Raw genomic sequence first — 26,810 nt, 5'->3', positions numbered from 1 at the left:
AATCAGGGGCAGAGGCCTCCTTGGGAGTCATTTGGGGCACAGTCTCTTTGCCCCTGGCCCTGGGAAGTCTAGCAGGAGGATTTGGTGAACCCATCTGAGCCCTGGGGGATCATTTACTAGGATCATAAATGTCTTGTGTCTGTTGCAAACAGGATGTGAGCACCCATTCAAGTGCTGTCTTGGCAGTTCAGGGGGAAAATGCTTTCTGAAGGGGGAGTCCACACACCCCGGTTCCCAGACAGTCCCTGTTAAGCTGGTGTCATTATTAATGGTGTCCACTTTCATGCTTAGGCACAACCTGATTTGGATGCTAAATCATAGGGTCACTTTACTTATTAAGACATTGTCATCAACAGCTCACTAGGGTTTCAATTCTCCTTAGGCTTCATTTCATGAACCTCAAAGTCCCTCAAAGCAGCTTTGAAAGAAAACTCTGAAGTGGAACCTCTCTCTGCTCCCTCATTGTGTGGAGAGCCTTCCACGGGAGGGAGAGGAGTCAGGCGCTTTACCTGGTATCTGTCCGTCGTGGAGATGAGGAGGGTGAAGGAAATGGCGGTGGCTGCCATGGCATGGGTAGATGGCATTCCATACTCAGCAATCACTCTCTTCTCCAGTTTCACCACCGGAGGGGAGAAGGGGCGGGGCCACTTCAGGATATCCTTGGCCACCTGGCCAATGTACATCACCAGCTGCAAAACCAAAGGACTGAGGTGAGTCTAGCTAAACAAGTAAAATCAATGAACTCTTACGCTCCATGAATTTGTTTCGGGTTTCTCTGTTTGTTGGCTGAAAAGCTCTTTCTTTTGGACCCAGCTATCTACTGGAAAAGGCTTCCAGAGTGATATTTAATTGGCAAAAAGAGAAATAGGCCTTCTGGATTCCACAGAGCAACTAAGACGTGGCATGAACTCACTTTATTTTAGTCATATATTTAACAAGCGTTTATAGAGCTCGGTGGTGTGCTGGCCACTGTTCTAAGAGCTTTACAGATGTTACTTACCTAATCCAGTAATATCTGTAGAGAATAGACCCATCTTACAGGTGAGTAAACCACTGTATACAGTCAGTAAATGGTGGGACTCATTGGATTAGAATCCAGCGAGTTCGGCTTCAAACTCTGTGCGGTGACCACGTGATAGTACTTGTCCAAACACAAGATGGTCCTGGACTAACGACCATCTGATGCTCAAATCAGCCAGCCATTGTTTTCAAGTTTTAACCAGAACAGTGATTGTTCTATGGATCTTCTAGCTAAACATTTTTTTTTTTTTTTTTTGCTACTGTTACTCCTCTTATATGTAGGCAACATACTGGATTTAATTTAACTTCATTCAATAATCAGAAGCATCGCTCTTGCCTGTGTGATTCAGTTGGATGAGCGTTGTCCCATGCACCAAAAGGTTGCTAGTTTGAAGGGCACATGATCAGGTTGCAGCTTGATCCCCAGTAGGGGCATGCAGGAGGCAGCTGATCAATGTTTCTCTCTCACATCGATGTATCTCTCTCTCTCTCTCTCTCTCTCTCTCTCTCTCTCTTTCTCTCTCTCTCTCTCTCTCTCCCTTTGTCTATCTCTAATCAATAAAAACATATTAAAAAAATGAAAAAAGAAATCAGAAGCATCAGTAAAATAAATGGTGTCATATTTTCAGCCCCAAATGAGACAACTGAGTCTGGAGTTTCTTCAAATGACTGTTTCATGATGCCATTGATGAAGAAAGTTCCACTCCCTTCCTTTTTTCTTAAAGCAGAAGACAGAAATCAGAATTTTATTTCTAAACCCTCCAGAAATGAACAGGACTGTTAACAGCAGACTTATTTTGTCAGAGAGCTTTACAAGGAGACAATTTCATGACCTGTTATGAAAGAGGAAAAAGCAAACCGTTTGCTTAAGTGTCTGCATTTGCAGCCTCTGCACCACACAGCTGCTGTTTTAAAATGCAGATCCCAGGCCCCAGCCCCACCTTCTGAACTGGAGCCCCCGTTTCCATAAGACTCCTGGGTGGGTTGTGTGCACAGAACTTGAGAAGCCCTGCTTTCCACGGTATGCTTGCACAGGTCACTTTGGCAAGGGCTTTAATCCTAAACTTTCTCGTCTTACCGTGACTGTATTGATCTTACTAGGGCTTTATTTAGCTGGTGATGGATGGGTTACCTTGCTTTGGAACAAAACCCAATACAGGAGGACTAGTTCAAAATAATCTTAATTAGTCAGCCAGCTTGCCTTAGGGTTTCCCACATTCTGATGCTTTCTTTTAGCTCTTTTAGTTGCTGGTTAATTCTGAGCATTAGCCCAGCATGGTCAGTAGCCCCAGAAGGCACTGCATGTGTTTTGTGCTCCACTGCCACTTTGCTCCGAGTTAAAAACCAAGAGCCACTGTCTGTGCACAGCAGGCCACATCCACAGGCTTTAAAGCCTCAGCGACAATCACTCTGGATTCCATGGCTGCGACTTCTATTCGGACTTTGAAACTTAACCTCTTTACCATCCCCTTATTACCAGGAGCCACTGTCCTGGAAACCAGCTCGCTTTTTTATGTTTCCGCCTCTCTCCTGCGAACCTGTAAAAACCACATCAGACTGACTTATCTGGGGATTTGAAAAACTTGTAGATTATTGACTCCCAAGGATTGCTCAGAGGCTGCTTGAAAAATATTCCAACCCTTTCCCTTCCCTGCTCACCAACATAAACAAAATATCACTGGCATCATGACTACCTCTAGTTTGCTCAAAAATACTTGAAAAATCCCTGGAGACAGGAGACCTTCAGATCATAAAGTGAAGACAGACTGGGCGACCCTCATTCAAAAGACTTCTTTAATTTTCTTGACGTTCATGAGTCCCTTGACTTCATTTATATTTCGCCTTCTATGTTTGAAGGAGGTTTTTAAGAATTAGGGCAGTTGGCTATTTCACTCAAAAATATCACCATGGACTACACCTTGTTTCTGATCAATAAATTTCAAATAACAATTACTGTAATGACAGCTTTCTTTAAACAACAAGAAAAACAACAGAGCTGTATTTTTCAAGTCTTGTGGAAAGAGTACCACTTACAGGGGGTCAGTTCTGTCTCTGCCATCACATTTATTACAACAAGCCTGTGATGGGCCATGCTCTCCATTGGCCTCCACCCTTGAGTGGGGAAAACAGTCACACAGAGGATCTCATCATAATGCAACGATGCTTTGAGGAAAATTATCCACAGAATGCTACGGGTATGCATACTGGTAGAGACAGACTTGGGTTCAACCTGGAGGACCAGGAGCGCTTGGGCTGAATGTTAAAGGAAGACTTTTTAACTAAGATCAGTGATTGCCAGGCGTTAGGGGAAGAAAGGGATGAACTGACAGAGCACAGCAGATTTTTAGGGTAATGAAACTATTCTGGATGACACTGTAATTAGGTAGATACATGTCATTACACATTTGTCCACACCCAGAGAATGAACAACTGTGAACCCTAATGTAAACTACGGACTTTTGAGTGATTATAATGTGTCCGTGTAGGATCATCAATTGTAACAAACGTCCCACTCTGGTGGGAGAAGTTGATAATGCAGGGGGCTGTTCAGGGATGGGGGGGGGCGGTTATGAGGGAGCTCTCTGTACTTTTCACTTAATTTTGCTGTGAACCTAAACTGCTCTAAAAAAAAATAAAGTATTAGAGTTCCATGGCAAAAGAGAACTATTTCATCATTCAGTTTGCAGTTAGAGTATAATGCTTAACTTGATAGGGCTTGCCCTAAATGGAGGGCTTGGCTTTGTACATAAAGGGAGCAAATTACATTCCAACATCTATCACATTCTTTTGGGCTCAGGCCCTAAAGGCCTATATGTAAAGGAAAAATCCCAGAGGAGGAAAGGCAATTATACAAATTATACAGCATTAACACTTTAGCAGACCAGCTGGGTCCCCTGTGTGGTGCTGTGATGATGATGATGATAAGGAGAAGGAGGAGGAGGAGGAGGAGGAGGAGGAGGAGGAGTGTGTGTGTTGGGTGGGGTGGGGGGACAGGAGTGGCATTTCCCAATGAGGAATTAGCTGGTTTTCTTATTTCTGCCCTGGTTACAGGAGAAAGGAAACATAGGTGGGAAGAAAATAAATTTCTCTGGATAGTCCACTGCTGATCCCAAACAGACAAAAACCTTCTCTAGTGAGCCCATCCTCTCAATCGAAACAGGTCCTCTCACAGCCCGGATGGACTTCCAACTGGGATCTGTCCTTGGCTAGGCTCCTCCGGGCCGGCAGAGGCACCTTTCCTCTTAGTGTGATGGCCCTTCCTAGTATTACAATCCAAAATGACAAGTTTACTGTGTCAAACACATCTCTGATTCACAGGACATTGCTCTTCACACTAGCATAAATAATATCTAAATAGTTCCGAAAACAGAAGGTCATCAAAATAACATCATTGCTAGTAAAGCAGCTGCAGGATTTCACAAACAAAGCCACATGTTCATTTTTCATACACAGATTGCTGCCTGCCCCCATTTGTCCTCCTCCCTACAATGCATCCCCATCCCACAGTGTGAAGGCTCTACTCTTATTATATTAAAAACTAAGTCCACTGCAGGATGGAGGAAATATCAAGAGGCTCTTTTCAATTACACCCACCCATGCCTTTCATCCACATACAAATTTTGATAAACTCTAACATCTTTCTTCCTTCTGGCTACACCCATAGCTCCCTCCACCATGGGGAAATCATGAGTCAAGAGATTAAGTAACAGGAAGGTATGGCATCCCTCAGGTCTCATGGTAAGAACACACTGGGAATTATAGTCTACCTATGGGTTTATTTTCAGTAAGTCAGGAATTAGTTATATCATTCTTTAGCAGTTGGAGAGTAGAGAACAATGAGATGTTACCCAAAGATCATAGCTTCTCTACCAATATGTACCCATTTGTTTCTTAATGGGTCCAGATTAAGCCCATTCTCCTTATTTGAAGAAAGATAGACCAGACACCCAAACATTCCATGCCTAGGTACATATCCAAGAGAAGTGCAAACATATGTCCTCACAGAAACTTATACATGAATGTTCTCAGCATCATTCTTCACAACAGCCTAAAAGTTTATGCAACCTAAACATCCATCAGTGGATGAATGGATAAACAAAATGTGGTACATCCTTATAATGGAATATTATTTGCCCATAAAAAGCAATGAGGTACTAATAGATGCTACATCATGGATGAACCTTGAAAACAGTATGCTAAGTGAAAGAAGCCAGACATGAAAAGGACAAATATTGCATGAGTCTATTTATATGAAATGGTCAGAAGAAGCAAATCCATAGAGACAGAAAGTAGGTTAATGGATGTCTGGGGCTGGGAGAGAGGGGTGTAGGGGTGAGTGCCAATGGGTATAAGGTTTCTTTTTGGGAAGACTAAAATATTCTGGAGATAGAGAGTAATGATGGTTGCACAACTTTGTGAAGATATTAAAACCTGAATTATACTCTTTAAAAATGTAAACATTATGATATGAGAATTATATCATAATTAATAAAAGAGAAAGAAGGCATCAAGATGGGTCCTGAAATACCTCTTCTATATGTCCTTTGTTCTAAATGTTAATGACATTGTCTTCAAATATTGACTCAATAGAAGTAGATATGGGGAGTATTAACATTCTTGTCTTCAAATGTCCTGCCCAGATCTAGCCCTGAAAGTCAGTTCCACAGGGCACTGAGGAGGTGACCACACACGTCAGAGAAAGCTGGTGAAAACCCATCTACTCAAAACCATGAGCACAGAATTCATTTTAAGAGCAACTTTCATCTGTGGAGGTTTTTAGGACCAATAATTTTTACCAAAGAAAGGATACTGACTACACTAGTCCTGTTGTATTTAGCAGTGTTCAGTCTTCCTTTGCTCCCTCAAATGAATACTCTCAGCTTTGTAGGCCCCTATTTGCCTTCAGGGAGTGGATTAAAAGCATTTCTTTGTTATGGTTATTTGGGAATATTTTAGAGACCACTGCTTACCATCCAGTGTGAAAAGTTGTTTTCAATGGATGAATATCCTCTCTTGCTTGCGGCACTATTTTTATTTACTTTTAAAGTCAGGGCTCTTTTATAGTGTGTATCATGTGGGTTTGCACATGTTTGTGGGGACAGGATGGGAGTGGGGGTGAATCACTGGGAGAAGCAATTGTGATTTCAAACTTAATTTCATTCCATGCCTGAAGCACCGAAACAAAGAAACTACAGAGCAAATGTTCTAAATCACAGATTATCAGAAAACTGGTCTTCACAAATGCCAGGTTCTATAAAAATGAGATGTATTACCTAAAGCAACAAATGGCAGGTGAGAAAAATAAAAAATTAAGTTACAACATTTTCTAGCTCTTTCTAATTCTCCATTTTCCCAAGCTCATATCTATTTCTGAAATTTTTGAAGACAAACACTAAAAGTACAAAGATTAGTAATTAAGTCATAGATGTAGCATATTTTTAGGAAAGTTATTTCAAAACAGTTGAGCCTCCTTTTCATTATTAAGAAGGAGCTGGGTTAAATAATATATTTGTGCAGTGATTTTGTTAAGTGTATTTTCATAGGCATTATTTAATGTTCATGTCATTCCTATTTTACAGATGAGGAAATTGAAGATTGCAGATGGTGAGTGTCTCACCAAACATAATCAGTGTAGAGGAGCTGGACTTGAATTTTGTTTTTTTATTCCAAATCCTACGGTCTTTTCTCCATATCCCACTACCTAGCACCTGACAAATAACACACAGATATCATTAAAATGGGGTTCAGGCTCAATATACCCTAGAATATACTTAGTCTCAGAGAGTGTCTAGTCTGGAATTACCCTGAGACAAGAGAAAGCATGCCCTCACCTGCCTCTCTAGTCTCTTTATGGCAGCATCTATGTGTGAGGAAGTTTCACAGCAGTAAGGCAGGGGCGGTGGCCATTGTGCTAACTTGATGGACCAGAATCTGATTTTAGGCCAACGGTCATTAATACTGAACACCTAGCTTTTCAAGCCACCACAGACCCTCCCTATACATTTGGTCAGAGTTGGATTATTTCATGCTATAAAGAGATGGCTTTTCAGGTTTAAGAACCTTGGGAACTGAAGGTTGCTTTCGTGATTCTTTCAGTCTACAATTTTAAGAGAATTTGGAAAAGATTTGCATGGTGGTAACAAAAGAAATACACAAAAGATTTGTTTCTGGAAGGATTAAGGACTCCACAGGTCAAGCCATGCAAGGTCACCCATACCAGTTCTGAATCACAGTCAAAGGTGTCTCAGTGGCTTGCCTTGAGTGTGACCAGCCAGCTGTACTGCATAGTAAGAAACTGGGTTTTGTGATGCAGGTGGGCACAACCTTTGCTGTAACCTTCAGGGATTAAAACCATTTCTAGTCATGAAAACAATTCTTAAAAAGCACTTGACTTAATGGTCCTTGTTTGAGAAAGTTCAAAGGTTAGTGGCCTTCTGTCTGTCTGGGTTTAGGTTTCCTTCACACGTGCCCAAATCTTCCCACTTCTCTTACCTGGCAAATAATTTAACATTGAACTAACTGGTGATGAGAACAGTAAAGAGTTATCCCCAGACCCTCGGGTCTAAGTGTTCTTGGTCTCTAATGGATGGTACTGCTGGCTGCATTTCCCCAGGCTAGAACCAGTGTAGCAGCAGTCCAAGAGCAAACTAAATTAGCAGTTAAGAGGCTGGGAGGAAATGGAGAGTTAAGGAAACACATATGAAGAAAAACTCAATATACAGGCTAACAAAATTATAAGAGCCATAATCACAGGATGTAGGGAGGAAAATTCACTTATGACAACACAGATGATGTTGGGTTTTGGTGAGGGTGCCCTGGATACGCATCTACTCATCTAATGGGGGTAGCAGCCAAGTGGACTCTCCTATTTTTTTTATACACCATCTATTTCTGTTCTCAGTCTGATGTCATGGGCTGAGCAATGAACACTGGGAAGAGCCAATATTCATTTAAACAATAAGATGACCATGAACGAGGGTGGCCAAATTGGTCCAATGTCTAGAGACTCAATATATTATCTCCACGACAACCTTAACCAGCTGTATGTTTATCATTATTCCTATGTATTTCCCACTGTGTCTCCCACCCCAACTTTCCTGATCATCACTTCTCTTCCTTCCAAATTGAAAACAGAGACATTCAAGTGAAAGGTAAGATCCACACTGTCATTACATCACTGCTCCCCTCTCTTACCATCACCATCACCAGGAACCAAAACTTCACATCTCACCTGTGAAAGAAACTGGCCCTGCTGATTTAACCTCTCCTCAGAAATGTCTAAACCTTGTGATAGTCTCTTCCTTACAGAGACAGTATCTAAGCCTCGAAGTCAGGGGGAGGTCCCATATCTCAGGAATAAAGCCTCGCAGAGAGAATGACTGAATGAACAGTCCCCTTGACCTTGGGGTCTAATTCTTCCTGCTGGTAACACCTTTCTGCCAACCAAAAGGTGCAGACATATTCCTGGTCAGGCCCAAAGTGAGAACTCAGCATTTTAAGTTCTAGTTCAGGGCTCCGGCATCCTGATTCTTCAGGCTCTCCAGTCCAGTAAACCCTATGGAAGGACCTGCTTGGGGTAAATGACACCAACTTTTAGAGCTCAGCCAAAAAAATGTCACTACCTCTTAACATGAAAATAATCTAAGAACTAAGATTACACTGCAGTTGACAAGGGGTTGTGAACATGTAAATACTGTCTAGCCCGTCAACTCAAAAAATCAAGTTCCCTCTTCATTTTGGTGGCAATCATGACTTTCCTCCAAAAGACTGTCTTTTTTCCCTTCTCCCCTGTTGGTTGTGTCCTCATCTTTGGCAGGAGGGCTTCAATACCAGATTTCTGCGAGGCAGAGAGAAACTGGTCCTCCTCTCCTGGAGTTACAATCTCCACATTCCACTCTAAGGCTGAGGCCCATAGGATGGTGAACAGTGAAAGCATTTTTACAAAATGACTGTTGGATGAAATGTCTTTGAGTAGAAAGGGACAAGAGTGCCCATGGGTCCCCTGCCTGACGCCTGCTCACTGCAGGGAGCAAAAGGAGGAGGTTGGCCAGCACAGGCAAGTGGAGGGGGAGAGCAGGGTGCGATTGATGTCCCAGTTGGCCAGTGAGTGATTAACTCTAACCCTATTAGGAGGGGCTGTCCATCACAGTCAGAACCTCCCCAACAGGACTGAGAGGCTATAACCTCCTTGTGACCCTTGACTTGAGCCAGGCTTGAGTTGAGCCTGCCAGCACCCTCCTTCTGGGCCAACGGGCAGCCTCCATGCTCTTCTCTCTGAGCCCTACCTCTGCAATCTCCACATTCTGCTCTAAGGCTGAGGCCCATAGGACGGTGAACAGTGAAAGCATTTTTACAAAATGACTGTCGGATGAAATGTCTTACCATATTTGAATCACAGCAAATGTTTTATTTTAAAGATGGAGAAAACCAACTCAAACATGGCCTCATCGTTTTTAAATCTAGGTATCTTCTTAGAAGGCTTGGTGGACCATTTAGACTTGTTGGGCACATTGGTTTCCAAATTAATACAGAAATAAACCAGAAAGACTGTTGATAAATTTTGAACATTCTAGATTTGCTGTAACCTTTAAATGTGAGTCATAATAAGTAAAGTCAGCCCTTTGCCCAAGGGCCACCTCCTTGGAAAGGTCTTCCTGACCACCTTAACTAATACAGCTGCCTGTCACCACTCTCTCTCCTTATACCTGCTTTTAGTTTTCTTCATCAAACTTTGCCCTGCCTGCATTTAGACTATACAGTTTTATTTTATTTTTTTTAAATATATTTTATTGATATTTTACAGGGAGGAAGGGAGAGGGATAGAGAGCTAGAAACATCGATGAGAGAGAAACATCGATCAGCTGCCTCCTGCACACCTCCCACTGGGGATGTGCCCGCAACCAAGGTACATGCCCTTGACCGGAATCGAACCTGGGACCCTTCAGTCCGCAGGCCGACGCTCTATCCACTGAGCCAAACCGGTTTCGGCATATACAGTTTTATTTTATCAGCCCCAACTTCATGCCAAGTGGATGCTATGTCTTGTTCAAGACCCAGAGTCTGGAACTGTGTCTGGAGGAGTCGCAGCCTGGCACTCTCTCCCCCAGCGTCTCACCCGGCTGGCTCCTTCTCATCCTTTAAGCTTTAAAGTAAATGAAATTAACGCAAAGTGCTCTCTCTTGACCATCTTCATTAAAGTAGGTCTCCGCTCTCACCTCAATTGTGGCCTAAACAATAATCATACAATCTGTAATTATTGTGTAGATTTACTTTTTACTGTCTGTTTTGCCTACAACTAAACCCCAGGAGAGTGGGATGGAGTCTGTCTTATTTACTGCTTAATTCTCAGCACTCAGCAGAGCATTTCATAATAGGCTCTTGTCAGATGTTTGTTAAATGAATGAATAAATGAATGACTAAAAAGTTGTTGCTCACCAGTTACAAGGTGAGAAAGGAGATCTGATGCTCTTTTTAAAATGCAAGTAATATATGGTTTCTGGTTCAAAGATTCCTTAGCAATTCAGAAATATATAGAATTACTACTTTTGTGCTGAAAAAACCTTATTGGAATCTTGGCCAAATTTGTGCCCTATCCATCAGAACCACTGGGGAACCATTTCAGATGGGGAACAATTTCATTTTAAAAAGACCGCTAGGGGCTACCGTAGTACTTTGCAGGGTTTTTTAGTGTACCGTTAGCACCCCAAACTGCAATTACTTCTTTACAGGTCTGTCCCCGATGGGGGGGCAGCTTTTAAATAATCTTTGTAGAAACAGCCTTTACTTTATTTTAGTTTTTCCTTTATTTTATTTTTTTCCATCATCTTCCACCTGCCCGCCCCCCCCCCCCCCCCCCGCCACTTCCTTCCTCCATCCCCAAAACAGCCTTTATTTATTTTACTCAATAATTATTCACTGAGTTGCCACTAGGTGCCAGGTTCAAAGAACAGTGAAGACCCATCCAGCAGGAAATGCAGACACAGGTTCCGGGTGCCTTATCTAGAAATAATGCCTGTGCCGAGACTAACAGCCGGGAGCAGGTGAGACCGGGCAAGGGGGGGAACTCTAGAAAGGAACATACAGTGGAGCATGGTGTGTCTAAACTGCAGGGACTGGGGAGGGAGTGCATGGAGGGGGCTGAGCGGGGGCCCTCAGGAGTTCTGTGATTCCAGAGAAGAGAACGGGTAGAAGGAAGGACAAAGGTAGAGATTCAGGCAGGGGGCCAATTGTGAAAGAGAATTTTAAGGTGCTTGGACATATGTTTTAAAGAGTGGTTCCTGGTCATATTTGCATTTGCAATAGGTCACGCTTCATGCTGTGGGGAGGAGGAATGTGAAGGTCATAAGAATAGCTAATTAGAAGGTTAACGTGATAGCGAAAGAGAGAGACGATGCAGGCTTGAATAGAGGCAGTGTTTCCGAAAATGTTGGAAATCTAAAACTACTGGTGCCCATTATAGAATAAAAATCTGTACTAAGTGAATCAATGCATGAACCATGGCTCCCTGGAGACCTAGACCACTTAGTACTTGAGAAAACACAGCATCTGAGAGGCGAGGACCTAATGGACAAGGACTGTTTTCGTTGTTGTTTATTGGTTATATTTACGTTGCAGCTTTTCTATTTCACACCCCCTGTGTTAAGGGAGATCATTTAGATGTTTTAGTTAAAAATCCCACTTTTTGGATCTGTCAAGCTAATGGAAAATAAGAGTAAACAAGTCACTTACATTGGTAAATAACTTAGGATTTACAGCTTGTGGCTAGTTCTCTAGGAGATAATTAATAATTTAACATAAAATATTACATAATTTTTCAATAGATATAACATCTAATCTATAACTTCTAATATATATTACAGGGCATAAAAATATTGTATGATTCATTACTACTGGTTACATTAATGTCCCTGAATTAACTGGTACATAATGTAAACACATACTTGATGGAGTTAATCAATAGTCTAGGTGTCCCAACAGTATTAAAATGAATTTTCCATCTATTATTTTTAAATGCTATGGCATTCCTTAACACCCATATTCTGTGTGAACTATTCATTCATTTTGAAACAATAATAAAACAAGGTAATTGACTATCCAGACAGCTGAGGAGGTACTATAGCAAATTCTCAGTGGTTCGCATTAATTCTGGGAAAGCCGGCTCTAAAATACACAAAGTAAAAGAAAATACAAGATGTCATTTACTATTTGGCCGTGGAAGGTGTTTTGTGTTACATTTGAATATAGCTATAGCCAAAGCTTGTGCTCAGAATATAAAAATGAAGTTAGGGAGTCCCTGTGTGTTTGAGCAGCCATTCTACCCATTATTACATGCTAATATTAGCCTCAACAAAACGACTCCTTCTCCTCGTTTGCTTGCTATTTGTATGTTTCTTTGGTTAGAGGAAGAATTTAAATGCCTTCCTGAAAGGAATTCTGCAAGACCAAAGATTGTGTGTTGCATTAGCGGAGCAAAAGCAAAGTAAATTTTGCCACACAATGATACTAGAGAGTGAGAACCACAGTGCAGCCATGCCGAGGTGCTTGAGGGTTGAATTATCTGTGCTGCTTTGTCAAATAAAAAACAAACCTGGACTTAGGTGAGGAGAGGCTTTGTTTGAAAGGATCACTACAAGAGGTGGGAAGGGACTATGAGATCTGGAAGGTTCAAGCAGAAAGGGGCTTTTCTGCATAGGGAGGAATGGAGGCTGGAAAGATGCTCCCCGAGTGTGGGAGGTGGGAGGATGGTAGGTCAGAGCACGGTTTACCCTAAAATCAGCTTCTTCTCAGGACGGGCCTTCAGGCAGGGCTGTGTGCTGGCTGGGGTGTAAGGGGGTCCAATTTCAGAGGCTGAGGGATGAAGAGAAGCTTAACTAAAGTTTGGTTAAGTCAAGGTATTTTGTCCAGGTAGGCCAGTGGGGACTGAATCTAGCAAGTCATTTATAAGACGAAGAATGGGAATTGGAGGGTCTTTGTCTGGCCTTGTCACAGGTGAACAAGGGGGGCAACTGGGAGTTTTGTCTAAGTCTGGGGGGAAATGACTCCTTGTAGTGAGTCACTTCCTGGATCACAAAAGGGTGGAACCTTGAAGGTTCCTGTTTTTTAGGAGGATATAGCTCAGGTAAAAAGGCCTAGAAACATGTCTGTCATTTTATTTTACAGTTCCAGTTTTAGGTAATTATTGAACAAATATGTAAAGATGTATACTCAATAAGTCATTCCTTAAATACATACTTATTGAATATCCAGGGGAGAGACAGTGCCAGAGATAATTCAAATGAGACAGGTTAATGTTGTGATGGGGAAAGATTGGGTACTATGAAAGCATCTAGGAAAATTTCTTCTGATCTATTTTTCAGTCATTTGATTCTCTCTTCAGCTATGTAAAATCTACTCTGCAACCCTCCCTCCACTGAATTTTTAATTTCAGTTTTTGTAATTTTCTATTTTAAAAAGTTCTCCTTTAAATGTTCTCAATTACTTTTTATAGTTTCCTATCTCTGAAGGTATTTTCAAGCTTGTCTTTTATGAAGAACTTGTTTTCTCAAACTGTGACATAATTCTGAATGCCTACAAATCTTTTGAAGGTTACATGGTTATAAAAAAAAAGAAAAGAGTCTTCTTTCCTTTCTTTTATTTTTAAGCCAAGAGTACATTGAGTACTTTATCCAATCAGGTTTTGATTTGCGGGAGGAAATGTAGATTTAACAAGGGCTTTGGGGAAAGTACTTCAAGATCAGCTCTGACATTAGTAAACAAACACCCCCCCCCCCCCCCCCCCCCCCCCCGCCGCCACTTTCAAACCATCAGCAACGCTGAGGTTAAGGACAAGCTGAAGACAAGCTGCCAGCAGCTTTCTGAGACGCAGACACTAGGCCAAGCCAGAATTTCCAGCTCCGGGAGAAACATGGCACTTTCCTCTAAAAGAAAATCACAAAAATGCTCGCCTTTACCAAATGTTTAAACGTCTTCAAATCCTGCTCACATTTATGCAAGAGATCTTACAGTGGCTAGTTACACAATTTTCTTTGTGAAACTTAATAAGGGAGACATCAACCAAGATTGGAGTTGGGAGGGCCTATAGGGGGGCCCTCTCACTCATCCTTGATTGCCCCAAATAGGAAGATACCTACCTTGTACCTCCAGCAGGAAGATGTTTTCTGCTCTAATACCCCACCAGGAGGGAGGAAGATTTTTCCCTCCCCTGGCAATGGCCCAGCCAATGAGAGACAGCCACAACCCAGACAATGAAAAGCCACTACATTTCGAATTTCCAGTTTCTTCCAATGGCTCTATGTTATAGAAGCTCCCTCCAAATTCCCCTTTTCTCTATAAAATAATAGTCCTCTCCTTTGTTCTCCAAATTTGCCTATGGTTTTGCCATAGTTGCATGTCCTGAACTGCAATTCTCTGCTACTCCTGAATAAACACATTTTTGCTGGTAAAATAACTAACTTTTATTTTTAAGATCAATACCTTTGAACTTTCATTAGAGGTGCATTTTCCCATCTATGGATATTTTCTCTACATCTTTCACCTATAGTCTAGTTGGCCCTTTCCAGAGACTCTTCATTTGCTCCAAAAAGATCCTTTCTTTTAAGCCAGATGGAATACCATGAAGTAAAAAGAGGGCTGGCTTGAGAATGAGATCTGGGTGTTATTAATATTTCATCCTCAATTTTATCATATGTAAATGGAGGTTTTAATAGCTTACAAAATTTATGTTAGACTGAGATAAGAATTATTTGGAAGTGCTATGCCATCTATGGAGTTGTATGCTTCTTTTTTGAAGCATTATTTTTACAAACAATGACTGACTCATGGAAATTTTCTTCTTTCCTACGTACATGCTCCTGATATCATATCCTATATAATAAGAGCCTAATATGCAAATCAACTGAACAGGGATTAGGCAAATCGACTGAAGAGGGAACGACCAGTCGCTATGATGCACACTGACCACCAGGGGGCAGACGCTCAACGCAGGAGCCGCCCCCAGCCTGCAGGCCCCAGGCCAGCCAAGGAGGGTGCCAGTGGGGCCCTCCCCCATCTCCCCGCCAGTCACCCCACAGAGGGAGGTGACTGGTGGTGGTAGTGGGGCGGGGCTGGTGAGGGGCGGTGCCAGGCCAGCCAAGGTGGGTGGACAGTGGGAGCCCCCAATTGCCCCGCTGGTCACCCCACAGATTGGCCAGGCCTAGGGACCCTACCCATGTACGAATTTTGTGAACTGGGCTTCTAGTGTTAAATACAGAAATGCTACAGAACCTATTTCTATATGTCCTATTGCTTATGCCCAGCTCTTTAAACAGTGGAGGTGAAGAGCTGACATGAGACCAATTATACTTAAGTACAATCTCATCATCTTAAGAGGCAAGAACATTTTTATCTTCTTTTACTTTCAGACTGAGCTATGGTGCATCTAGATGTAGTTAAGGAATGAGGTGTTGGTAGTAATAACTAATGAATTATGTTCCTGGTTACAAGACCCCCAAACAAAACTAAGCTTGATGTGTTTGGAAGCACACAAGATTCAGAAGATGTTTCAGGAGATGCTTTCAAAAGATTACTATTCTTGGCAACAGACCTAAATAGAATCTTTTCGAAAGAAGACAGAAGGAGGGCCAAGAGACACATGAAAACATGCTCAAAGTCACTAATTATCCGAGAGATGCAAATCAAAACAACAATGCGATACCATCTCACACCTGTCAGAATGGCTATCATCAACAAATCAACAAACGACAAGTGTTGGCGAGGATGCGGAGAAAAAGGAACCCTCGTGCACTGCTGGTGGGAATGCAGACTGGTGCAGCCACTGTGGAGAACAGTATGGAGTTTCCTCAAAAAACTGAAAATGGAACTCCCATTTGACCCAGTAATCCCACTCCTGGGAATATATCCTAAGAAACTAGAAACACCAATCAGAAAGGATATATGCACCCCTATGTTCATAGCAGCACAATTTACCATAGCTAAGATTTGGAAACAGCCTAAGTGCCCATCAGCAGATGACTGGATCAGAAAACTATGGTACATCTACACAATGGAATACTATGCTGCCATAAAAAAGAAGGAATTACTACCATTTGTAGGCACCTGGATGGAATTAGAGAACATTATGCTAAGTGAAATAAGCCAGTCAATGAAAGAAAAATACCACATGATCTCACTCATTTGGGGATAATGAAAAACATTATAAACTGATGAACAAAAAGATAGATACAGAGGCAGTAAAGCATCAAACAGACTGTCAAATTACAGCAGTAAGGTTAGGGAGAGGTGGGGGAAATAAGAGATCAACTGAAGGACTTATATGCATGTATATAAGAGTAACCAACGGATGCAAAACATTGGGGGGTGAGGCATGTATGGGAGTGGGGTGGAGGGGGGGCAATGGTAAGATATGTACACATATAATACCTTAATAAAAAAAATAAATAAATAAAAAATAAAATAAAATAAAAAAAGATTACTATTCTTATCTTCTCCCTTATATAAACATTTAGTGATTAAATGCACATAATCTCAGAATTTCAGGGAAAAATGTGTTCAGGGGACCTCAAAATAATATTAACATTATTTGGGTGTCCATTAACCTGGGGTTTTCTAGGAGAATTTCCACCACAAAACCTCTCCCACTTACCAAGTATATCTGCTGAACCAGGGCCCATTCTATGCATGGCTCTTTATATTTTCACTGTAAAAGTGACACTCCGAAATGGCTCTAGGTGGTTTTATAACTCCTTTATAAATTTTCCTTAAAATATATTCCCCATGAATGTATAAGGTTATGCAAGATTAACATCCTTAAGAGAGCTAGATGACAGTAGCACACCTTTAACCATCCTTTGAGGCAGCTATAACATTTTAAATAAAGACTAGTGACCCGGTGCACGAAATTCGTGCACATTAAAAGGGGATTAATTAGAGGAAATAATTTAATATTGCTATTTGCCCTTTATAATAGAAGTGTCAGAGATGAAAGAAAATTAGTAAAATGTATATGAAAACCTTCCTCCTGTCAGAGTCTGGGGCGCACTTCGGGACCCAGAGTCAAGTCCCCGCCCACCCACATGCGCCTCAAAATCACGTGAGTCCCAGACCCGGCCGGTGCCCCCCCGCATTGGGCTAGATCCAAACCCAGCCAGTCCCACCCTTGTCAAGCCCCACCAGGCAGGGGACATAGCCTCAGGTCCCCTGGCCTGGCGCCAGGACAGGGGGTGTGGCCTGAGGTCCCCCAGCCCAGACCTGGGGTGGGGGCTTTCTTTGAGGTCTTCCATCAAGCCCCACCAGGTGGGGGACATGGCCTGAGATCCCCTGTCAAGCTCCCTGGGTGGGGGGCATGGCCTGAGGTCCCCCGTCAAACCCCGCCAGGAGGGGGGGGCAGCCTCAGGTCCCCCGGCCCGACACCGGGAGGGGGGCATAGCCTCAGGTCCCCTGTCAAGCCCCACTGTCAGGGGGGTGCAGCCTCAGGTCCCCTGTCAAGCCCCACTGGGCGGGGGGGCATGGCCTGAGTTCCCCCAACCCAGCACTGGGGGTGCACCTTGAGACCCCCATCAAGCCCCGCTAGGTGGGGGATGTGGTCTGAGGTCCCCTGGCCTGGCGCAGGGGCAGGGGTCACAGCCTGAGGTCCCCCGGCCTGGTGCTGGGGCAGGGGGAGCAGCCTGAGGTCCCCTAGCCCAGCACCAGGATGGGAAGTGCACCTTGAGGTCCCCTGTCAAGCCCCACAGGGGCGGGGGAGGGTGTAGCCTCAGGTCCCTGCTGATTGCTCATTAAGGCTCCTTAAGGGAACTTGGCCTCAGCTGTGGGTGCAGCCATCTTTGTGACAGAGTGATGGCCAATTAGCATATTCCCTCTTTATTAGATAGGATAGGCACCTGGTTTTCTGAAACTCAGGCTCTTGACAGCGTTTTAATGCTTTAATTCTTTCAGTGTTAAAAGACACACCCTTTGATTGCCCTCTAAGGCAAATAGTCAAACATGCTTTGTAGATTAGAAACCTTTTTTTAAAAGCACAAAACCCAGTCTTGTACTTTCTAAAAGCTTTAAGTACAAATTTAAGTTTAAATTTCTGATCCCTGCCCCAAAGAACACTTAGTTTGTTTGGAATGCTTATGCAAATTAATGAGCCTTCATCTTTTTTTCCTTTTTAATGAATTCGAATTAAACAGCATGTTGTGGTCTTGGTTGGCTAGAGAAAAAAATGGTGACTTTCAGTCCATCCCCCTTTGTCCATTCTTTCTAGCTAAATATTTTTCCCAATTATGTAGACAAACACTGGAAATTGCTCAACCTTTATTCCACACTAGAGGCCCGGTGCACAGATTTGTGCACAGGTGGGGTCCCTCGGCCTGGCCTGTGGGGATTGGGCTGAAACTGGCTCTCCGACATCCCCGGAGGGGTTCCAAATTGCTAGAGGGCTTTTCTCTGGTTATGCACCCCAGAATCAGGCTCCCTCCTCTCTAGTTTTGGGTGCGTCACCCTAGAACCGCAGTGGCCAAGTCACTGCAGCTTGACAGCTCCTGTGTTGAGCATCTGCGCCCTGGTGGTCAGTGCACATCATAGCTACCAGTCGAATGGTCGAATAGTCAGATGGTTGCTTAGGCTTTTATATATATATATAGCCTGGGTTTGGGCTCCACCCTCCTGGGTCAGGTATGGACTTCATCCCACTGGCAGCTTTAATACAGGTTACATCCAGAGTTTCATTTCCTCCTTTGACTGGCCCTTCTGTTATGGCCTAACTAGAGACGTCAGCTCTCTTATTTCACTCATTGAGTCTTTCTTTGTTCACTAGTGTTCATTTAAAAGGAAGCAAGCTTCCTGCTGCTCACAACCTGCTAATTTGCAAGGTACAGTTTTGGGGGAAACCTTCAGAATGTTGTTTTCCAACTCTGAGAGTCAAATTGCTATGTATTTGGAAAACATTTTCTAATTAAAAGAAAAAATTTTTCCCTTCTGATTTCAGTGCCTGTGAATGCCAAAAGAAATTTAATTTTGAAAGGGATAAAAACATAACATCTTTTTCTAGTTAGATCTGAGCATATGCAATGCAAACAATGAGTTTATAAGTGTGCAAGTGCACACATATGCACACACACAAACATGGAAGCTCAGAGCAAGGCTTGTGGACTTTGGGAAAGCCAGTGCTTTGTACCTGGACTAGAAGAGCCCTGAGCCCTCACCTAGTGCCTCTGTCCCTTGACATACAAGTGGTTCCTAGTGACTCAGACCCAGAGTGGGTCCCACGCTCTCCCTAAGGACCCCTTTCACAGAGAATCACTAAGAACTGCGCCTCTTTCAGGCCCCCAAGAACACTGGTAGGAACCAAGCAAGTCAAGGCGTGCGGGGTGTCACACCAGGGAAATTTTATACAGCCGAAGGCATTACTGAAGCCAGAACATCCAATTAAAAAGACTGGATATCCTAAAAGATGCATCACCATCAATATTTTTTTTAATAATCATAAAACTTTTTTCTAAATAAGAGGGGTCCTGTACTCATTTTGTTCAACTCTGCATTTCATAGATGGGCAAACTGAGGCCCAGAAATAGGTAAATGTTACTTGGCTAGTTATTAGTAAACTCTGGGCTACAATTGATTACACACGTGTAACAGCCAGCAAGCTCTGAGCCATCCCAGCCTGGCCGTGCCCGCCAGCTAACACTTCTCTAACTACAAAACCACCGGTATGTAAAATAAACGGAGGTAGTACATTTTCACTTGGATTGAAGCCACGTCTCCTAATTCTTAAGGCAAACAAACCATCCTTTGATTCAATGATTTTTTTTAGGTGAAAAGATTCATGAGTTATCACCATCCCATTTCCCTCGTTTTCTTATGTATTCATAATGAACTTCAAGTCATCTTTTATCAGACCGTTTATCAAGAAGTAGCATATAAATTGTATGCTGTGATCAAACAAGGCACAGGTAGCAGATAGACAATAAATGAGGCAAGTTTATGGGACTTTTTCTCATTTTTTTAGTTTTCATTTTACAAGTGCTCCACTGCTTGAGAATGAAAAAATAAATTTAACTGAGCACATTTAACATATGAAAAAGCCAGATTATACTTAATTAGGGGAGAAGGCTAATGCAGACTGCAGTGGTTCACAGCCAGGATCCTAGAATCAGAGGCCGAGTTCAGAACAAAACCAAAACCTAAACCTAAACCAAATCAAAGACTACCCTTGCAGTCTTAAGGGGTGGGGGGTAGGGAGAGTAGCTGGGGGTGGGAGGAGGGCAAGGGAGTTAGGGCAGCGTGGGCACTTTCTCCAGTCCTCATCATAAACAAGAGGGTAGGGAACCATTTCTCAGGTAGTGACGGTGATAATTAAAGAGATCCAAATCTATCTATTCCACCACAGGAGCCCAGTTTAAAGGCTTAAAAAAAAATTCCACTACACTAAAACGAAAAGATTTCCTTATTGTGCTTCAAAACCAATACAGTTTGCATAATAAACCCCCTAGAGACATTGACTTAATATTTAACTAAGGCTAAATTACAAGATTCTACTTCAGAGGCACTGGGCAGAATCTCTGACGCCTCATTCTGTTCCACTCAATGCGAGTCAGCGAGGGTTACAATCTGGCCATTGTTGAATACTTTTCAAGACTCATTAATCTCAAGCAAGAACCAACTTAACAAGCAGGGCAGTCTTTTGAAGTGAACGGTGGTAGTGGTTTAAACAGAGGATTAGGAGATAATCGCATTTCAAGTCATCTTTTGGCACTAAAATTGACCCCCGTCTGGGGGCTGTGAATTACGGGGAGGGGCAGGCTGTCTTGCTCTCTTCCCTCACCGGGTCTCAGACTCCCTGTGACACAGCCAGGTGGCAGCCAGCCCACATCCAGAGACACCACTGCATTGTGATGTGTTATCACAAAGTTCGCCTCTGAACCCATTTATAAGACTGTTGTATAAAATAATACCCTAGACTCTACTGAAGATAGACACTGTCTAGCTGGTAGGCACGACTTAAATGTGAATTTTAGGACTGCTTTGTACTGCAGGTATCAGCTCGCTCGCTCTCAACCATCAAACTGTGAAAGGTGTGAAATCCATCATTTTTGACACCAGTTCGTTTGACTTGGAAGAGTAGGAACAGAAGGACCTGCCAAAAGGAAATCTTTTGCCAGGATTCTGATTGTAGGAAGAAAAAAAAAAAAAGGAATTTATATTTCCCAAGCAATTAAGCATTTTCTAAAGTGTTCCTCCAATCGTGTTGAATACAAAACAGCAAACCATCTAACATTTATTAAGCAATGGATTAGATACACATTTCAAATGCACTGTCTGCTACTGAGGGGATTCACAAGACAAAATAAGGAAAGCCATGTTAGCACTGGGTCTGCAAAAGGGACACCATGCCTCCTCCTCCCCCTTCTCCTCCTCCTTTCCTTAATGTTATCCTGCCCAACTTTCGCTCTTCTCCTTCTGACTTTGCACCATGGATGGGCCTCTCTGTTCTTTTCTTTCCTTTTCCTTTTTCCTTTTTCCTTTTTCCTTTTTCCTTTTTCTTTTTTCTTTTTTCTTTTCTTTTCTTTTCTTTCCTTCCTTTCTTTCTTTTGCTTTCTTTTCTTTTTTTAAATATAAATCTTTATTGTTGAAAGTATTACATATGTCCCTTCCCCCCACTCCCCCATTGCCCCCTCCCACCCTGGATGGCCCTCTGTTAAGTGTCGAATAGGGAGCATATAGAGAAGGCTCATGACCATGTGACAAGCCTCCAAGGTTCCTGCAGCTGTACCTTTCACTTTAAAGCTAGGGACACCCCAGGCCAGATCAGGAAGTGCCTTGAGTGGGTTTTCACTGCTGGGATTATAGTCCAAATCTCTTGATATTTCAACCTGGCCCACAGCTCCCTTCCGCTATTAATTGTCTATCCTCATCCCCAACACAGCTGTTTGGACCAAGTACAGCCACGGTATACACTGGCCCGAGATGGACGGAGTCATGCTACACATGAGCTGGGTCAGAGTGTCCTGAAAATCTGAACTAAAAGATGGTTGGAAAGTTACCAGCTGGCAACAGAAGGTAAAGAAGCAGACACGTGGAGTGACAGCTTCCCTGTAGCAGACAACTGTTCCCTGGCATCAGTTTCTGGGTGGGTCTGGTTCTTACAGGATTCCTCGGAATCTTGCAAAAATGCCCTCTTTCCTGAGCTAGCTGGAGTGGTGTTCATTTCTGGAAACCAAAAAACCGCTCACTACCTATAAACACCAGCCGGTGTTCCTTCCATGGTATCACAGGACCAGGAACTGCTAACCACACTTCACAGCTGCTGATGGAGGTGGAAGCAGGGCCCACCCCCTGCCCATATACACGCCTTGCTTCCAATCAGGCAGATCATCAAAAGCTGTGAATTATTAGAAGAGAAACTCTCAGAAGCAATCAGGGCCTTCAACACAATCAGTAAAACTGTAGGAACAGTTTGGATATATCAGTTATTTTAAAATAACCACACACAGGTTAGGATGCTGATGAACATACCTTCTGATGTTAGGTAAAAAAAAAAATTATTTATTTATTTATTTATTTATTTATTTATTTATTTATTTATTTTTAACAAATGGGAAAAAAGGACAGGGGAAACTCAAAGAAAATTGTTAACCTTACTGGAGATCAGAGGACATGAACCAGGTTTAATAAGGGCTGGTCACCCCTGAGCAAGCTACTTATTATAAGGAAAAGCAGTTGGCCAGAAAGATTAAATGCCCGAAGACAGGATTCCCTAATTTAAATGCCTTCAAAGAACCAGGGAGATCACAAAGGGTAAGACAACAGGGAGTGGAGAGGTCTGTGCCTAAAGTGAACACACAGAATAAAAGCGTTAAAATTCAATTTTAAATGACTTTCTTAGGGCACTATTGATGATACCATAAAGTCAAATACCATTTCTCAAAGTCTTAAACTCTTAAAAATCTAATAAAGACACATTGCCTCAGACAAGAAAAATCAGTAGTTCGGTACCATTTTATGTTAACACTTGGTGAAAAATCAATTAAAATATTAAAGTCCCTTTTAAAAGTACTCAAAAGGCAGATGGACAATTCTTAAGAGTTAATACAAATGGCTAAAAATAAATCTGAAAAAGGTTTTCATCCTCACTAAAAATACATGAAGTGGAAATAAACCGAGATACCATTTTTTCATTGTTTAAATTAGCAATGATCCTATCTAATAAAGAGGGAATATGCTAATTAACCATCATTCCGTTACAAAGATGGCTGCACCCACAGCTGAGGCCAAGTTCCCTTAAGGAGCCTTAACAAGCAATCAGCAGGGACCTGAGGCTAGCCCTCCTCCGCCCCCATGGGGCTTGACAGGGGACCTCAGGCCACGCCCCCTGCCCTGGCATCAGGCTGGGGGACCTCAGGCCATGACCCCCCCCCCCCCCCGGCGCCAGGCCAGGGGACCTGAGGCCATGCCCCCCGCCTGGCGGGGCTTGATGGGGGACCTCAGGCCGTGTCCCCCACCTGGCAGGGCTTGATGGGGGGGACCTCAAGGCATGCCCCCCGCCCCATCTGGGGGACCTCAGGCCACGCCCCCCATCCTGGCACCAGGCCAGGGGACCTGAGGCTACACCCCCTGCCTGGCGGGGCTTGACAAGGGTGGGACTGGCTGGGTCTGGATCTAGCCCAATGCAGGGGGTGGCTGGGTCTGGGTTTCATGTGATTTTGAGGCACATGTGGGTGGGTGGGGACTTGACTCTGGGTCCCCCTTTTAATGTGCACGGTTTTCATGCACCAGGCCACTAGTTGAAAAATAACCACACACAAAGCTCAAGAGGAAGCTTCAAAATGAGAACTTTCACACAGATGATGTGGGGACTGAAAGCAAACAACATTCTAGGAAAATAATTTTGCCATGAGTCATTGGCCATAGCACTTCTACCAATCCCATGTGGCAGGAACAGGCTTCCTCTCTCAGAAACAAGCCCATCATTTCCCAGTGGATAATGTTTGTGCATGTTTTTGAGAATTTTTGTAAGAGTTTATTTGAGCCAAACTGACATATATTCCAGGGAGCAAGATCTCAAGTGCTCTGGATAATGTAATTTCATTTTGGTTTGGTCAAGGCAAAGTTCAAAGACAAATTTGTGGCTCAACTTTGACTCAGCAAGTTACATTTAACCGTACACTAAACCTTAATCTCTTATTCTATCTGTTTTCCTCCTGATTTTTATTTTATGTACTGTTCCCTTTTTTTTTTTTTTTTGCTATATCTCATCTTGAATGCCATGAAATATCTATGAAAAGAGGCAGAATATAAACAAGTAAAATATAAGGACAGAGAAAAGGAGCCTCCTGAGGTTCAATCATGTTATCAATATTTGTATTGCTCTTTTAAAAAGTGGAGAATAAAGTTATTTAGCCGAAAGTGAATTTGGCCTCATATTACAAAGCTAAACCCCATGCAGGTTCAATGAAAGTGCCTCTAACCTTTTTGGGATACAGCAATGCTATTTTAAAGCCTCTGTTTTAATTTTGGTGGGGCTATCACCGTGCCGCTAAAGGAAGTTAAGAGATCACAACCACTCAGTTGGACTGAGGCTCTATTGTTGAAACACAATCAACAATATCTTTTTATGAGCATCTAATTAGATGACCCATTCCCCAACTTTTCTGTCCCAAAGTCTAAGATTCTATTGAATCCAACCAATGACAGGTTAAAAGCCTTGATAAGTGACAGGTGACAGAAATAATGATTTGATGTCTTCCAGCTCATTTAACAAAAGCTCATCTAAATTTTCTGAGATAAATACCTTTGACTTGTCAAGAAAGGTATATAAAAGACAATTATGTGAAATACAGAGCTAATAAATGCCATACAGCCAACATGAACTACAACCACAGCAAATAAACAATAGAAGAGAACATTATGCACAACATTTTAATGTTTGAACTTCAGCTTGAACATCTGTTTGTGTGTTTTTTTTTAATGGACAGTGAATGCTCTTCATGTCATTTAGCTGTTTTTCTAAGAAACAACCATGGTAGTCCTCTCTCTTTCTAGCACAAAAGGCCACTTTGTTAATTAATCCAATGTAATCCTGGGCAAGTTTAACTTTTAACCTTTCTACATGTCAGTTTTCTGATCTGTAAAATGGGCTGGCAATAACCCTCATCAGGATTGCTGGCAGGATTAAATGAGGTAAAATACAAAAAGCACTATTACAGTGAAAGGCATATATACTAAGGGCTCAGCATTTGACATGGCTTAATATTATTTGAAGTATTACTGTACTAATCTATAAAACGATGAAAATGATACTAGCCCACTGTTGTGAAGATTAAATACGGTAATGAAAAAAAAGAAAATGAACACAGATGCCAATGAAAGCAATAAAAGCTGTACCACATAGGGGAGAGACAATCAGGATTGTGATGAGAAAGCAGTTAGCAAATCATAAATTCTGCTAAACTATTTCAGACCGTATGAGTCACCCCGAATAGAACAAATGACTTTTAAAAGCAATAAAACGTGTTGGGACTTCATCCAATGACAACTGTAAAATTAATATAAAATTTGACAAGAGGTTTGGCGCTCCTGAATGCAGCTGCCTTCCAAAGACTGTTGGGTGAGATTAGATGTTTCAAGTTACAAGACTTCAAGCTCTGCCCCTTATGTAATTAACATTTCTTAATCCTCAGCCCTTGAGGAGGCAGCCACTCATTCAGGGATAGCCCTTCCAGGAGAGAGGCTGCCTGTCTGTAGGAAGCTGAGAAGAGCCTCACCCTGCTCCACCTCTCCTTCCCCTCCAACCCCAACACCCCAGGAATTTCCCTTCCCTTTGTCCACCTTCAACACTGGGGCCAAGCCAAGCATCTCTCTTCATTATCTCTGTAGTGCAGAGGACCCTCCCTTCCTACCTGCTAATTTCCCTCCCTCCCCTTCCCTCTCTGCACATCTATTTATCTCTGCCTTCTCCCCCGCCCCCCAGCACCCCCATGGCCCCCATTCTCTCCACCAGGAACTGCCAGAATCACACACACTGCCTTCCAGATGCAAATGAGCACACAGAACATGTAATTCAACCTGGGTGCCTGGTGGACCTGGCCATGCAGCCATTTTTAAAAGCAAGTCACAAGTCGCCAAAGCTCAGGACGAACTGCATACTCAAAGGTTAGGTGCTTTCCTTTTTCAGGCAAGGATTTTATTTGCTCACTCTCAATAAAAGGCTGGTAATTCTATCCCAAACAGGAAATCCTTTGCGCACTTTGAAATGAGGACTCCAAAGCGGAAAATAACAACCAATAATGACAATCAGAGAGCCCTGTGACCACTGCCTCCTGTCCCCTCAGGAAAAGTTTCCACCCTCATTGGAGGAGATAACTGGCCTTGAGCTGACCTTACACATTACAAGATATTCCCAGGATATTACAAGTAATTAACATCATTTGCCCCACTCTACCTCCATAAAAGTTGGCTTCGGGGGGGGGGGGGGGGTACCTCCGAAAATAAATGACTGAAAGAAATTTAAGCACCTGGTCTTTCAAGCATTTTCAGATCTTCAGAAAAGAAGGAATGCTCCCCACCCCCAACTCCTCCAGTGGCCGCCACTGCTCTGCAGGTACAGAAGCTGGACTCAGACAGGAAGGGGACAACTGTCCTGCCGTTCACCTTGTGCAAGATGCATATTCTAAGAGGATCATCCTTTTAGACAGAAGCTGGATTTCACAAGAGAGCTGGCCAGGAGACAGGGAGAGGAAAGCCTGGCTTGCAGTTTTAGGCAGAAAAGGAGAAAACAGGGAGCATCCGAGGCCAAATAATCCTAATGGTAAACC

General features: G+C 42.8%; 1 protein-coding gene across 1 annotated transcript in view; it reads right to left on the bottom strand.

The window, feature by feature from the left end:
* Positions 1-26,810, bottom strand: part of SGPP2 (sphingosine-1-phosphate phosphatase 2) — a 94,113-nt gene that overhangs the window by 22,904 nt on the left and 44,399 nt on the right. Inside the window, exon 3 of the mRNA XM_080671100.1 lies at positions 510-689. Coding sequence (XP_080527226.1) covers positions 510-689 — 180 coding nt within the window. The remainder of the gene's footprint in view (positions 1-509; positions 690-26,810) is intronic.

Source organism: Plecotus auritus (genome assembly GCF_963455305.1).
Source record: "Plecotus auritus genome assembly, chromosome: 5".
In the NCBI taxonomy this organism is placed as follows: domain Eukaryota; kingdom Metazoa; phylum Chordata; class Mammalia; order Chiroptera; family Vespertilionidae; genus Plecotus; species Plecotus auritus.
The sequence above is the reverse complement of the archived record's forward strand: the minus strand, read 5'-3'. Positions and strand labels throughout refer to the sequence as shown.